We start from the raw sequence: 15,933 nt of genomic DNA, 5'->3' as shown, positions 1-15,933 counted from the left end.
ATGTGGTCTTCCTGTATTGCATTGAATGTCTTGACGCACTTGGGTTTCAAAGTCAAAATATACCTCTGCTCACATATCTCAAAATCATCATGATAGAATAAGGGTCTTGTTTGTGGAGATGAATTTTTGAAATCCACCTATGATACACAAAATATTAATGCAGATGACATTCCAAGTTATATGCCCTTGATTTAGTCATGCTTCTTTGCTACCCTTGTTTAAACAAGTTTTCTCTGTAATCTGTGAGGTACGCCTGTCTTACTTCCTTCCCATAGCTAGTTATATGGAAAACAAAATCTCTTACATCTAAACAATATTGTGAGTATAAGTAACTAAATGAAAAGGAGAGTGTTTTAACTTTTATGTTTTGTTTTGTTATTTGGGTAGCATTTTAATCCAAGTAGTTTAAGGTGACAGATGCAATTACTCCCTGCACTAAAATCTTACAGTCTTTTGTCAAAGAGTTTTCAGGGAAGGGATTACTCACTTGCATACTTCTACTCTCCTCTCCCACACAGTACAATAGAGTATAAATACAAATTACTACTTTTTATGTTTTAATGCCTAGGTGGCAAAATGAGTCATTCCAACTGATGACGTTAAAGAGAGCCAGGATTTATGCTAAACAGGTTTATTCTTTGCTGAGTGTCAGTTTCTGGTGTTTTTATTTTTTTCTTTCAAGAACATGTAAAATATCGGTACCTAATAAATAATTGGTTCCTAACTTAATACCAAAGATCTCCATCCCCCCTCCCCCAGGGCTTATCAGTTAACTCAATGATAAGGGCCTCACCTTGGTAGGAAGCAGAAGCATACTTGAGAGTTCGCGAAATCACACCCAAAGAATTTCGAATGGAACTTGCCATGTTTAGAACTCTGAAACAACTACATCTGTTGCAGAGTTAATAATGCACCAGAAGCCTAAATGACATAGAGAAAACCAGCACACCTTGCCCTGGTGGGTCCTTGCTACCCTCCTCCATCACCGCCATTAATGTTCACAGATGGCAAAGTAATTATCCAACTTGTCGGACCATTTGTAGGCAAATTTTGTAATATTCACCCTATCTAAAGGCAGTCATAATCTGAGATTCTCATGATTTGATATTTAATTGTTGGTATTTGCTAATGTTACTTCTCATTAAAGTGGATTCTACAGGAAAATGCTGTCATTTGGCTGAAATACATTTGTACCATGGAAGTACTAGACTGTGATTCCCATTGCTTCTGTATCGGAACTTGTTTAAATAACTTGTGTGCAGTAATTGCATTCTTAACCAATATCCCACTGACTGGTTTGCCAGACTGACCAGTGCTCTGCCCACCTTCCCCCCGAAACGTACTGTTACTACCCGTCACGCATTGACCATTGTTAGCCATTTGCTCACCCTTGGTGTCCCCAGGCCGTTCTGCTTTCCCTCACAGACTTGTGTGCTTTCCAAAGCAGTTGTGAACATTCCCAAACCAGAAATACCAGCTAAATTTCTATCGTGATTACATCATTATTTTAATTATTATATAATTATGAAAAAAGTTAAGTGTAGAAGAGTTGTTCTGTGATAGAAATTGATAAAAGCAAATCTCTTTCTTAGTTATAGCGCTAAATTGATGTGGGTCAGTCAGTTGGAAAAATAATAGTAAAATTCAAGAAAGCTTCTGTACTCAAATTTTTCCAAAAGCATCTTCACAGCTACTTCATTTGAAAGAAACTTGAATTAAAATCCTCCTACCTTTAACTGCCTTTTAGAAAGTGAACTGATCCATTACCAACTGTTCTGATTGCATTAAATGTGAGGGCGTCTCCTACAGCTTTGAAAACTATTATTGGCTCTGTTGGGCACCTCGATGCAGAAGCTATAGTGAATGTTTCAGCAGCTTTCACTTTTAGGCATTTTCCATGGGTCTTTCTTTCGTTGCCAAAAGCCCTTCCGCTACCATCTTTCAGCTTCTCTGAGTTCCACAGTCTAGAGATACATGTTTGCCCCTTCACCTATGGGGATGAAATGGTCTAACAGCCTACTTAAAAATAACATAACTCTTTCATTTTAAACTGAAATTCTTGTTTGTCTACTTTTACAGTCACCTTAACCAGAAAACCCAGTTTGAAAATCCAGTGGAAGAAGCCAAGAGGAAAAAGCAGTTAGGACAGGCCGATACTGGATCTTCAAAACCAGGTAGAATGTTTTCCTGTCTTTTCTTCTAAGAATGCCTTTGAAATTTATGTGCTGAATTAATGAAAATAATCTGGAACTTTTTATTGTTGAAGTGTTGAGGTGCAACAGAGAATATCTGATTTTTGTCACTCTGAAGATAGGAATAATCTTAATAAAACATCTAAACTTTTTGAGAACACTGGGATTTTCCCAGGTTGCTTAGATGGGAAGTGTGAAATAGTTGGCAAAAGGTATTGAATAGTTTTGTTATGGGCTTGAGGTTGTGGTACAAAGACTGCATTGTTTCCCAGTGTTTCAGGCCAGGACAGTCTGAGATCTCTAATCCATTATGTGTTTCTCCCAAGTTAATGCTTAGGTCTAATATGTGGGACCATCCAGGATTCTTTATTAACTTATAGGAATAAATCCATCATAGTATTTGCCTGTATCATTGATTCCCAGCGTGGGATGGCAGGGCATCAGTCATTCAGTATCATTTGGGGAATATTTTTAAAATACATAGATCCTAACATTTTTATGAGCCTAGCCACGTGTATTTTGAAAAAGCTGCCTGAGAATTTCTTACGTTCCACTCATCCCCCCTCATTTCTCCCCCCTCCTCTATCTGTCCTAATAACCGACGTTCTGTCTGTGCGGTCATACTGTACAAATCAAGTAGACTTCTCTTCTGTTGTCCACAAAAGAGGCACTTGTTTCTTACAACTACTCTTTAGAAACATAGTCCTGTCCCTTAGGTTTTGCATTTGATTTAGCAAGCATTTTTATTTAACAAATATTTCTGAGCACCTACTATGTGCCTAGTGCTCTGCCAATCACACAGTATTCAAAAACAATTAGGAGTAAGACAGGTCTTGCCCTCAAGAGTTCACAGGCTGATGCAAGAAATTAATGGTTATAGATGGTGTTCGGTGCCATCCTCGGAGAGTAGTTAAGTGTGTGGAGAGTGGAGCAGATGTGAATCCCAAATATGTAACCTTGGATGAATTCCCTAAACTCTTTGTGCTTCTTTTTCTTCATCAATGAAATAGGAATGAAAAGAGTATTTACCATGTAAGGCGGTTCTGAGCATGCAAATTAATATATAGAAAGTGCTTACAATGCTATCTGGCAAAATGGTGGGCAATAAATACTAGGTCTCATTGTTATTAATAGAGATGTACATGTTGTATTAATAGAAATTTATTAATAGGTGGCGTGAAGGAGGGAGTGCTCACTTCTCCTTTGGTGGAGAAAGTCAAGGACACAGGAACTTTCAAAGCAGAGGACACATTAAGAATGGATCTTGAAGTGTCCAGAAAAGTTAAATCAGACCGTTGATAATTTTAAAGGAACAAGAAGGCCTGCCAGGTAGAAGGAACAGAATATATAAAGCCACAGACGCATGAAATGGTGGTCCAGGGGCCAGAGGACAGAGAGAAATGGTTAGAAAAAGTAAAAAAAGATGAGGTTGTAGGGAGAGGCAACCACGAGAAGGAATGAGTCTCAAAAAGAAGTTGAGTGTTTGTGTCCCATGTTGCTGAATAGTCCAGAAAGGCAAAAATTGAAACGCATACACTGAGGTCAACAACGTGGAGGTGATTTGTCACTCTAGCAAAAGCAAGTGGACAGGAAGTAAAAATGCAGTAGAATGAAGAAGGAATGGTGAGTGACAAAGCAGAGATGGGGTGCAGTTACTTGTTTTGATAGCCTTGATTCAGAGAGGCTAGACAGAGGACACTAAGTTGAGAGAGAAGTGAATCCCCACTGCACATATGGAAACTGAGACTTCAGTGAAGAGAAGCCTTTTGCTTAGAATCATAGTGAGTATCAAGCCAGAATTTGCACTTAGTTTTATTGCGTTTTAAATTCAGAGTTCTTTGCATTAAAACATACAGTTCCTGAATGCCCATGTCTTCATGGCCATGTATCAAGGGCGATCTTCTCTCCCTCACTGAACTCTAAGCTCCTCAAGGGCAGGGAGCACGGGTGTGAGTGTGGATGTGTTAATAATCTGGGTAACCAGGCACTCTCATGAGCTGGGCATCAAAAGGAGAATAATAACTTAGGCTTTGTCTTTCAGGAGCTCGTGGATATAGGTAGGGGAAGAGATAGTATGATAGCAGACATAACAAAGGAGAGACTTGGAACAGAGGAGAGAGAAATTAAATCTGACTGTGGAGAGGGCAAGAAAAACTTCCTAGAAATGGTAGAAGTTATGCTAGTTCTTGAAGAATGATGGCTACCATTTATTGAGCTACTGGGTCAGGTATGCAGTTGGATGCTCTGTATACATCATCTCAGCTAAGACTCAAAATATCTCTGCGAGGTTAATATTATGGTCCCCATTCAGATGCCTTGATAGCATCAGGTTACTGTTGTTGGATGCATCCATTCCAATGATACGCTTGCCACAAGGACAGAAGTACCCAGTTTCTGAGCCAGGATGCATGTGTTTGTGCTCCTGTACGTTTATTGAGCACTTACTATTTGTCAGGCCCTGTTGCCTGTGCTATTGAAGCTTGGCCTAGTTTAATCCCTATAACAATCCCATGAATGAGGTGTACTACTACTCCTATTTTATAGATGAAGCAACTGAGACTTTACAATGTCAAATAATAAAAATAAAAATAAATAAAAATAAGAGGTCAAATAACATTCCAAGATCACTCAACTAAACCCCACGGTTTGGACTTAAAATCAGGTATTTTAGAATCAAACACCGTTCCTTTGTGCTTTTCTTATTCTCTGTGTTTAATTCTGACAAGACCTAATTCTGACCAACTTGTCATTAGCTTTGGCTGTTTTATTCATAGTTTCAAAATTAGGTATTAGCTAGAGCTGCCTTCTCCCCCTTCTAATGTTTGCACATCTGAATCTCATGTGTCCTATGCTGATTTTCTAGTTTTGCCCATAGGAGGCAAATGTTATTCTTATTCCAGTGTTCACGAGGACTAGAGCATGACATAGCTCACCAGAAGTATCACAATATTTGAAGTATCATAGTTAAAAGTGAGAAAGGTACATTTCATTAGATCTTGTCCTCAATTGCTTGTGTACACAGTCATTAAGCAGATGATCTGGTCCACAACCTGGGAGGCAACCCCCAGTGGGCAGTCGTAATCAGCTTACACGACTGAATAGGCTTTGAATGTGTTGAATAATTTTTTTTAAAGCACTATTTCGTTCAGAGACAGATGGCTACTTGGAATGTCAGAGGCTGAACAAGAGCTCAGCTCAGCAGTGCACAGAGAGATGACCAGGAACAGGCTTGCTGGCCAAGCTCGGAGAGGCCTCCCAAAATAGTGTCTACTGCCCTCTGGAGTCTAGTTCCCCACTTTGAGAAGCCCAAAATAGTGGATTTTCCCTCTTTCTTTCTTTCTTCTTGCCTTTCTTTATTTTATTTATTTGTTTTGTGTCAAGTACTTTTATTTAGAAGAGATCAGTAGAACTGGGAGAAGTTTTCTTTTTCTTGTACCAAAGGCCACCTTTATTTAGTCTTCTTTTTAAAGCAGTCTAGTTTAAAAACGAGAGGTCGAGAGAGAAGAACAGGAAACCTTCCACAGACACACACACACACACACAGATGGGGTGGGGACCATGTCAGTAGACCTACTCCCACCACAAGCCTACTTTAGTCAGTATCTTCAGGACACCCTACCTCTGGAGGGAACCGTTTACACTGCCAGTCCCTGTTGCCATATGGGGCAGCTCCAAAGATGACTCTTTTCTGATTGGTAACAGGCTTTAAGGTGTACCTCTTAAAACCCTTTGCTAAGGGCACCTGGGTGGTTCAGTCATTAAGCATCTGCCTTTGGCTCAGGTCATGATCCCAGGGTCCTGGGATCGAATCCTACATTGGGCTCCCTACTGAGCAGGAAGGAGGCTTGCCTCTGCTGCTCCTCCTGCTTGAGCTCTCTCTCTCTCTGACAAATAGATAAAATCTTTAAAACAAAACAAAACAAAAAAAACCTTTGCTAAGAGGGGCAGCAGCAGCTATCCACAAATAACTCTGGGCTCAATACAGTGCTGAGTGTGAGCTCTGTATGAAACAGGTCATCTGTGTTGATTGAAGTCCTTAGGGAAATGAGCACCCAAACCACAGCAGGATACCACTCATGCTCACTAGAGTAGCTGGAACCAGAAAGCACACAGTAACCAGTGTCAGAACCCTCATAGATGCCAGTAGAAATAGAAAATGGTGCAGCCTCTTTGGAAAAGTGTGGCAGTTTTTCAAAACGTTATACATAGTTACTCTTAAGTTTATGGCAACTGCTGCCCTTCCAGTCCTAGTATATACAGAAGAGGCATGACAGTGTATGTGCACACAAAGCCTTGTACGTGAATGGTCATAACAGCATCACTCCTAATGGTCAGAAAGTGGAAACAACCCAGCTGTCAATCTACTGAGAAACAGATAAGTAAAACGGGATATATCCCTACAGTGAAATATTACTTGGAAGTATAAAGGAATAAAGTCCTCATACATGCTAAAACCCAGATGAACCTCAAAAACATGATACTCAGTGAAAGAAATCATTCAAAAGATCATATAGTCCATGACTCCATTTATATGAAATGTCCAAATTGGGCAGAGGTGAAGACAATAATCAATTCAGTGATTGCCTAACACTAGGGTATGTGAATGCAGGTGAGAGAGACCTGGGGAGTGGCTACTAACCCGCATGGGTTCCTAAAATTAGGTGATGATTGCACAGCGTTGACTGGCACACTTTAAGTGGCTCAATTATCATATGTGATTATATCTCAATAAAACTATTAAATATTTGGCAACAAATGTTAGGCCATCTTTTTAGAAGTTAATTTAAACAATGCTTTGTAAGTTATTAATTGCACAATTAGATCTTTTCACGGTTCTCAAAAGTGCCCAAATGCAGCCAGAGAGGAGAGGAGGGGAAGGAGAAGGAGCTGTATAAATTCATTATTTGCCAATACGGATCAATTTCAGTTTTAGGATCATCTGAGGAAACCTCCAAAAATGGGCTTTTCAATGGAGCTGTTTGTTTCCTTCCCAGAGTATTCACTAAACATGAGTAAAAGGGAAAGAAAGGTGAAGCTATTTACTGATAGTTTAGGAATTCATGCCTTCATCAGATACAAAGTGAAGGCTGCAGGAAGCCCGAGTTGTGAATTATAAAAAGTTCTCAGTGTATCTCAGTATATTCTTTTTCATAAGTGTGTAGCCATTGCCTTCATCCTCCCAGAATAGTGTTTTCTCAGTAGAGCTCAGTAGATGTTTATTTAAATGAAATGTACCGCTGAATGGTGTCTAAGACTCTCAGGAATTTAATAATAAAGGTTATCCCGCAGGTGCATATTTTGACTTCATATGAAGGACTCTTTGGGTTGAGAAAAAGTATGAATAAACAAAGCAATGAGGGGTTGATAAAGTACATGCTTTTACCTTTCAGATAACATAGAGAAGTCCTGTAAGAGATGCCTGGAGTCACTGGCTAAGGTTTTTTGTTTTTGGTTTTTTGGGTTTTTTTTTCGTAGTTTATGAAGTTAAATTCGGTTTCATAACATTAGATTCTTTCTAATGTGCATCCCTTTATGGTTTATTATATTTAAGTTACATAGACTCTCTTAAAGTTGACTCTGAGGGCCATGTTCATTGTTTTTATTTTTGTTCTCAAACCCATTTCTCGTTTTGGTGCAGACATGGAAAAATCCCACTTTACTCGAGATCCATCCCAGCTGAAAGGCATCCTTATCCGAGCATCGCTGAAGAAAAGCACGATGGGATTTGGCTTTACCATTATTGGTGGAGACAGGCCGGATGAATTCCTGCAAGTAAAAAATGTGCTGAAAGATGGTCCTGCAGCTCAGGATGGGAAAATTGCACCAGGTAAGGAATTTCTCAGGATGGTTTGAAGAGCAGTGGTAGTATAGTAAGAACTACGGAGGTTTCATTTACAGATATTCTTACAAAACTGACATACGATAAATATGTATTTACATATTTAATAACTATATATGCATATATTGTACATACCATTTATATACATGGAGAACTAGATTATACAGCTGGGGAGGGAGAGTCCTCCCTATTTTAGAGGATAAAATAGTTTATCCTCTAAATTCAGTGCATACTCGTTTTGAGGGAGGGACATTTTTTGTAAAGCAAGTGTACATCTTGAGAAAGCATATTAAGGGTATTGATTTTTTTGAGTAATTTGTATCATCTCGAGATAACTTCTCCAGTGTGCTAAGATAAAGTCTGATTAAGCATCTCAGAGAACTGTTTGGCTGTTTTTCTTCGATGATGTAGGGTACTTTGGGAGCTATCTAACATGTACCTATAATCTTTCCTGAAAAATGACCCACTGTGATGTTTATAGTGATGGGGAACAAATGATGTCCCATGATTTTTTCCCCAGTTTTGTTTTGTTTGATTTGGTTTGGGTTTTGCTTCCTTAGTCTTACTGGTTGTTAGTAAAATTAAACTCTGATGTTAAGAGTTGTCAACATGAAATTACTGTTTGCACAGAGCCATATAAATTTGTCTTTTATATAGTTTTCCCAAAGTCTTTACTTGCTAATTATTAGATATTTTTATATGGCTGACAGTTTTTATGGCTGAGGGGGTAAGAGGAAGTTCAAGAATGGTTACAGTTACGAGGGAGGCTTAAGCACTCTTTCCCAGAAGGATGTTACTCTGCCGCTAAGGTCCCTTCTTAGACTGTTTGCTAAAGCAAATGTGTCCCTGCTTTTGAACAATTCAGTTGCCATAGTATTTTTGATGGCACATACCAACTTATTTTCATTTAGGATAGGCATCTCTCATATTTTGCTTTCCCATTTAAGACTTAAAACTGGAAGCTAAAAGCAAGAGACTTAAGACTTAAAACAAGAAAAGTTAAAATAATCAGAAGTTACAAGAAAAATGATTTGTGCTCTTCTGACTTCATGAGATTAAAAAACTAGAGAGTAAAATCACTAGTCAAAATTTTTAAGCTCTCAGTTTTGCCCTTTTTTTTTCTTTTAACATTTTGTCCACAAAACACATTTGGTAGCATTTGGATGTGTTGTCAGGGTTTCATAATAGAGATGCAGATTTGTCTAAAACTGATGTCTAATTTGTATAGCAATACAGTACTTCCATGGAAATTCTGGAAACTTACCAGGGAAGGGAAAGTCCAAACTTTGTTTCTTATTAGTCTGATCTCTGTGTCGTCTTACATTATGAAACACATTTCTGCACACTTTAACGTTTGTTTTAAATACCATTTATGTTGATTTTTTTTGAGCCTACATGCAATCAGAACAAATTAAAGCACCTGTATTTGGCAATAACCTTTTAAATAATCATATTCAAATAAAAGCAGCAAATGGATGAGACATTAGAGGGCAGGTTTTTAAAGTTAAGACTGCATTAAAAAAAAAATTCACCACTGATGAATGTCATAGAGTAATGACTGTGCCACAAAGTGGTCATAATAATGTAAAATCAGAAAAGCAAAAACAATTTCTACAAGAACGTGTTTAGCTGACTTTTCTGCGTCTTAAATAATACGTTCTTTACTTGTGTTGGATTCACTTGACACTTGTTTCTCCTTTCAAAATCTGAAATTAGGATAAATTGAAAATCTGTACAATTAAGACTGAGAAAGATGCCAAAGGGACATACATTCATAATGTACATGATTGTAATCTTCAGCCCTACATTTTTCAAACTAGAATGAATTTTTAATTTTAAGTAATTAATTGGCCTCTGTAATTACTAGCCTCTTAAAATCAAGAACCAGAAGGTGGTATTGAAAGATCACCTGTTTGTGTTCATCATCACTAGCCCTCAGGGAGATTAAAATTAAAACCACATTGAGATATCACCTTACACCAGTTAGAATGGCCAAAATTAGCAAGACAGGAAACAACATGTGTTGGAGAGGATGTGGAGAAAGGGGAACCCTCTTACACTGTTGGTGGGAATGCAAGTTGGTGCAGCCTCTTTGGAGAACAGTGTGGAGATTCCTCAAGAAATTAAAAATAGAACTTCCCTATGACCCTGCAATTGCACTCCTGGGTATTTACCCCAAAGATACAGATGTCGTGAAAAGAAGGGCCATCTGTACGCCAATGTTTATAGCAGCAATGACCACGGTCGCCAAACTATGGAAAGAACCAAGATGCCCTTCAACACACGAATGGATAAGGAAGATGTGGTCCATATACACTATGGAGTATTATGCCTCCATCAGAAAGGATGAATACCCAACTTTTGTAGCAACATGGACGGGACTGGAAGAGATTATGCTGAGTGAAATAAGTCCAGCAGAGAGAGTCAACTATCATATGGTTTTACTTATTAGTGGAGCATAACAAATAGCATGGAGGACAAGGGGTGTTAGAGAGGAGAAGGGAGTTGGGGTAAATTGGAAGGGGAGGTGAATCATGAGAGACTATGGACTCTGAAAAACAATCTGAGGGGTTTGAGGTGGCGGGGGGGCAGTGGGAGGTTGGGGTACCAGGTTGTGGGTATTATAGAGTGCACGGATTGCATGGAGCACTGGGTGTGGTGAAAAAATAATGAATACTGTTTTTCTGAAAATAAATAATTTAATTAAAAAAAAATAAAAGAAAGATCACCTGTTTGTACGAGTAGCTGATGGAGTTATTTGCTCCTTGTCTGTGGACTGAATACCTACTGCCATGAGCCTTGCTTTGTGTGGCCGCTTAGGTATGACACAGAGGATATACTAACAATGACTGTATGAATTCACAGTTATTTTTCAAATGATTCCCTTGAGCTTGAGGTCATAACTCTTTGCCGCAAAGATAATTAAGGTTTCATACATTCATATTTTTTTTTAGATAAGAACCACAGAAGGGAGAATGATGTGTCTGTGTTCAAAATCTATCTTTTCAGCAGTTAATGAATAGTAAGAGGTTTTCAGAATTCAAATTTAGATGATGAGTTTATTTTTGTTCCACCCTACCCCAACAAAACATTAACTTACCTGGTGGTTTTAATATTTTTAACACGTGTCTTAACAGGTGATGTTATTGTAGACATCAATGGCAACTGTGTCCTTGGTCACACCCATGCCGATGTTGTCCAGATGTTTCAGTTGGTACCTGTCAATCAGTATGTCAACCTCACTCTATGCCGTGGTTATCCACTTCCTGATGACAATGAAGATCCTGTTGTGGACATTGTTGCTGCTACTCCTGTCATCAATGGACAGTCATTAACCAAGGGAGAGACTTGCATGAATACTCAGGATTTTAAGTCAGGAGCCGTGGTCCTGGACCAGAATGGAAAACCAGGACCCACCTTGATCAGTGACCGTCTCAATGGACCATCGGATCTGAGCGAGCAGCGAGCATCCCTGGCATCATCAGGCGGCTCCCAGCCTGAACTAGTGACTATCCCTCTGATTAAGGGCCCCAAAGGCTTTGGGTTTGCAATTGCTGACAGCCCAACAGGACAGAAGGTCAAAATGATACTGGATAGTCAGTGGTGTCAAGGCCTCCAGAAAGGGGATATAATTAAGGAAATTTACCATCAAAATGTGCAGAATTTAACACATCTCCAAGTGGTAGAGGTGCTAAAGCAGTTTCCAGTAGGTGCAGATGTACCGTTGCTTATCCTAAGAGGAGGTGAGTAAAAGCACAAGGAAAAATCTTCACTGTTTGTGCATTTATCTCTGTTAATCATCCTTCCTTCCATGGCAGAATCTCTTTTCTCCCAGCAGACTTAACTGGTAATTAGTGTGCCTTTTCCTTAAGGTTCTGTCTGACTGCTTCCATAAGCAGTATTTTTGGCAGCAGGTTTTTTTTTTTTTTTTTTTTTTTTTTTTTTTTAGTTATTAGTGGTTTCATTCCTGTCTGTTATGGATTTTCTTCCCTGTATATTCTTTTTAAAATCTGAATTTATGGTTTTAGTGATTAGAAAGAGTCACAGCATTGTGCTACTTCAGATGAAATATATCCTCTTAATTTCATTTTCTCTGTCGATGGCAGTAGTAGAAATTGACGCTTTCCACTGGTGGTTCTTCATCTGGGCCTCTGTGATGTACCAGGGATGTTTGGAAAGAGCTAGTGTCTCTGTGAATAAGCAAAAATGGACAACAAAATATTGTACAGAACAAAAAAATCTGTTTTGTGAAGCAATCATGAGCACGCGTGCTCACGAAGCTTTTCTCGGAAGCTTTAGTATCGGTCTGTAAATGTTATTCAAACCCCGCAGTCCTCGTGTGAGAGAAATACAATTTTTGTTTTCCAAGGTCATCAGCTGACTTGCACTGCTTGCAGGCGTAAATCCAGGTCCAAGGACTAACCATCAAGTTGCATTTTGATGGGCCTTCTTAAATCCCTACCTATGAATGATTAGTATTTTTAAGAATAAAATTTAGCCCTTCCCACTTCTCTCTCTGGCTTTTAGTTTTCATTTTTGAGCCAAATGGGTAGTTTAACTTCACTGGGATGTTTTTGAATTTCCTCATTACTTGGAACTATTTTTGTTTCTTCTCTGGGTGAGGCAGTAGAATGTGCTCAGAGTAAGGGGAGGATCTCTGTGGGAGGGCTGGAGAATTAGCCACATTTTCAGCACATATAACAAAAAGACCAGGGTTTGGTGTCAGGCCTAATGTCAGTTTCCTGCCTTGCTACGTGTTCTGTGGTATGAGGAAGTAATGTAATCTTTGTTGACCTGATATATACAGTGGTAGTAACACTTACACCTTGGGATTGGCACGAAAATGAAGTGAGATAATATCCGTACAACACCTGGCATACAGCAGGTGTCAGCCATAGAGTTACTAGCCTACTAAAGTCGAAGCTAGTTTTATCATAAGTGTGATCTGGAAATGCTTCCTCTGTTTTTAAAATTTGGCTCATTTTTTTTTAAGGTCCTCCTTCACCAACCAAAACTGCCAAAATGGTGAGTATACAGTGGTCCTCACATGCTTCTTCCCAACACGGCGAGAGAGATGCGGGGGGCCCCCTCCATAAGAACAGCACTTGGTGCTGGTGATTACCCCTGGGAGAAGTGAGGAGGCATCCTGCCCTGGGCTTGTGTCAGAGACTCTGGGGAAGCCTGTGAGTTAGAGAGGAGGTGGGCTTTCCTGGTTAAGTGTGTCTCCCGAATGCTAATGGCCTGTACTGCCAGTAGCCCTGCCCTCTCAATGGTGCAGCCGGAAGACATCAATGTGCCCACTTAGAGTCCTTCTGCTCTCTTGGTGTTTCAGAGGAGCAAGGGGGAGGAAGTGGCTACAGGTGAGGGCAGAGAATGAAACCTGGGACATCTTCTCCTGACGCCCAAAGAGCAGTGAGAGCTTCACGTCATTTCCTGGGGACAGTAAACACCCATCGTGAGATTACGTTCTCACAGTGGACTGAGCAAGACTTTCCAGAGTAACTGTGGCCTCTGCTCAACTTGCTTGTCATCAAATTGATAGGCTGTGAGACTTGAAACAGTGTTTTCTTTATCATTCTTCTGAAGAACTGAGTAGCCTATTTAGGGAGCCGTATAGCAAAGAAGACCTAAAAAAGGGTACAGCAAACAGTGCCAGGAAAGAAAGTGTGCTGGGGGCAGATGTGTAGCTGCCGAAATACCCACATTACGTGGGTGTGGCTATGAAGACGATCATGTATAAAGTCCTAATTTAGATCTAGTTTGCTCGATTGGGCGCCTGTCATCTCGCAATGGAAAGATGGGCTTCCTTAACCATCCACCGTAGGCTATTAAAGGAAACACTGTCTGATAGAAAATGGGTGAATTCTTTCTAGTTCACCCATTAAGATCCTCTACAAATTTGCTGTCTTATGGCTCAAAAGGAAAGCCACATTCCGTACTTCTGTAGATGGCACCACTTAACAACCAGTGTGAACAGAAGTGCTTTTTCAGCCTGTGTAGTTAAAATGGCACTGTGTTTCCCTGTGTTTCTCTGGTCATTGTTTTGAATTCCTGTGCTACCATTCTATTTCATAGTGGCTGCCAGCGCCACTAGGTGACCCTAATGCTTTATGACTGCTGGCCTGGTGCTGCTCTGACAGATCCCCAGGACATGCCAGGGAGAGGGGAGGCGGCTGCTGTCGTTGTCCTGCCTCCCGACAGGGGGGCTGGGTCAGTGACACTGGGAGAGCACTTTGTAGTGGCCGTCCTCACCCCACTCCCCAATAAGCTGCCGCTGCTCCTGCATCCTAGTCCGCGTTTGTAATTTTACCTCAGACATCCATAATCTGCCTCCCTCCACAAGAATGCAGAACGGGCTGTTCTCAAAACCGTATTTATTTTCTCGGGCTGTCTATTGGATATCCCCCCCAACCCAAATTTTATTAAGTCACATTGCCTGGCTATTATTTTGGGAAAGAATGGGAAACGTACAAACATAATTAGGTCCCCTTTGCCCTCACTGGACTGCCCCGCACGGTGCGTTTTTCCTTCCTGTGTTTGAACTGGCCATGCGGGGTTTGCATAGTGTCCCCTTTATAGCCCACATTAGAGGTAACTCCTCTGACCCCATTTTCTGAGAGAGAGCGGCATCTCAAACATCTGCCCCGGGAATTAAATAGAGTGAGTGGGGAGGTGGGGCGGATCTAGAGCTTCATGGGGCTCTTCGCTCGGGAGCCCCCCCCCCCCGCCGCATGCTGCTGCCCTGGCTTATGTCCCTGCCCACCTTCTTCCCAAACTCCGTTCGTGTCTTGGGGCTGGAGAAAAGGGCAAGATCGTGTAAACTTAGGACTAATTCAGACCCTTCAGTTGACGGCAGTATAAATCTTTTCTAGTTTAAGTTAAATATGTTTTGACAAAGTGCACACCGCTATGAAGGTAGATTCCTGCAAGGCTGCAAAGACGCCGTGGCTTTGACCCTGCACCTGCCCCACCCCCGCCCACCTGTCATCCCTTGACACACCCGGTTCGCACAATAGTTTTATGAACTAATCAGCCATCTGGTTTTCTAAAATACTAAGTAAGGCCCTTTTCCATTTCAGAAAACAGATAAAAAGGAAAATTCAGGAAGTTTGGAGGCCATAAATGAGCCCATTCCCCAGCCTATGCCTTTTCCACCCAGCATTATCAGGTCAGGATCCCCGAAATTGGATCCTTCTGAGGTCTACCTGAAATCTAAGACTTTATACGAAGATAAACGTAAGTAGTTGTGGACTATTTCAGGAAAGCATGCGACAAAATCAATTTGAGTTTTCTAAAAAACTGGGATTATAAAGCTTTCAAAACCGTATTGTAAAGCTGTTTGTTCCTTCCTCCCAGTTTTCATTTGACTCTGGGCTTCTTCCATTTATATTCAACATTCATTCATCCATTTTTTTTTTTTCAAAACCAGGGATAAAGTGCCTACTGTCTACCTAACATGGTTGTAGGTGATGGGAGTAGGGAGATAAATAGGTTCTGCAGGCCCTGCGCCCAAACAGATGATTAGCCCTGATTGGAAAAGACAAATATGTAATCAGAGAAGTCTGTCTAAATGAGTCCAGATGAGTCTCACTGGGACCCAAAGGAGGAGATGATCAGTTTACCAGTGGGGGTGGCAGGAAGCATCAGATACTGCTTCACGTGGCAAGTTAAGCCAGAACCACGTCTTCAAAGACGAAGAGGTATTTATGAGGCAGAGAGAAAGGGAAAGAAAGCAGGAATAACCTTTGCATGTTGACCTTGCACAGCCTGGGTTCTGCAAGTAGCCGAGTTCGGCTGGGTCCAGTTGGCACCAGAAACCAAAGGGCGGGGGAGCAGGAGCCAGCAGGCTGGGGAGGGAGGGTTGGGGAGGGCAGGGGAGGCCGCTCTGAGGAAGCTGGAGTC

General features: G+C 40.7%; 1 protein-coding gene across 3 annotated transcripts in view; it reads left to right on the top strand.

Moving 5' to 3' along the window:
• The window catches only part of MAGI3 (membrane associated guanylate kinase, WW and PDZ domain containing 3), a 231,851-nt gene that overhangs the window by 184,622 nt on the left and 31,296 nt on the right, over positions 1–15,933 (top strand). For all 3 annotated transcript variants that reach the window (XM_004769827.3, XM_013044408.2, XM_004769829.3), the window contains exons 8-12: positions 2,080–2,174; positions 7,831–8,019; positions 11,169–11,774; positions 13,025–13,056; positions 15,111–15,267. In XM_004769827.3, the coding sequence (XP_004769884.1) occupies positions 2,080–2,174; positions 7,831–8,019; positions 11,169–11,774; positions 13,025–13,056; positions 15,111–15,267 (1,079 nt within the window). The remainder of the gene's footprint in view (positions 1–2,079; positions 2,175–7,830; positions 8,020–11,168; positions 11,775–13,024; positions 13,057–15,110; positions 15,268–15,933) is intronic.

Source organism: Mustela putorius, unplaced genomic scaffold, assembly GCF_011764305.1.
Source record: "Mustela putorius furo isolate JIRA1106 unplaced genomic scaffold, ASM1176430v1.1 tig00000585_pilon_pilon_pilon, whole genome shotgun sequence".
Taxonomy (NCBI): Eukaryota; Metazoa; Chordata; class Mammalia; order Carnivora; family Mustelidae; genus Mustela; species Mustela putorius.
Note: the sequence above shows the minus strand (reverse complement) of the source record. Positions and strands in the feature narration are given on the sequence as shown.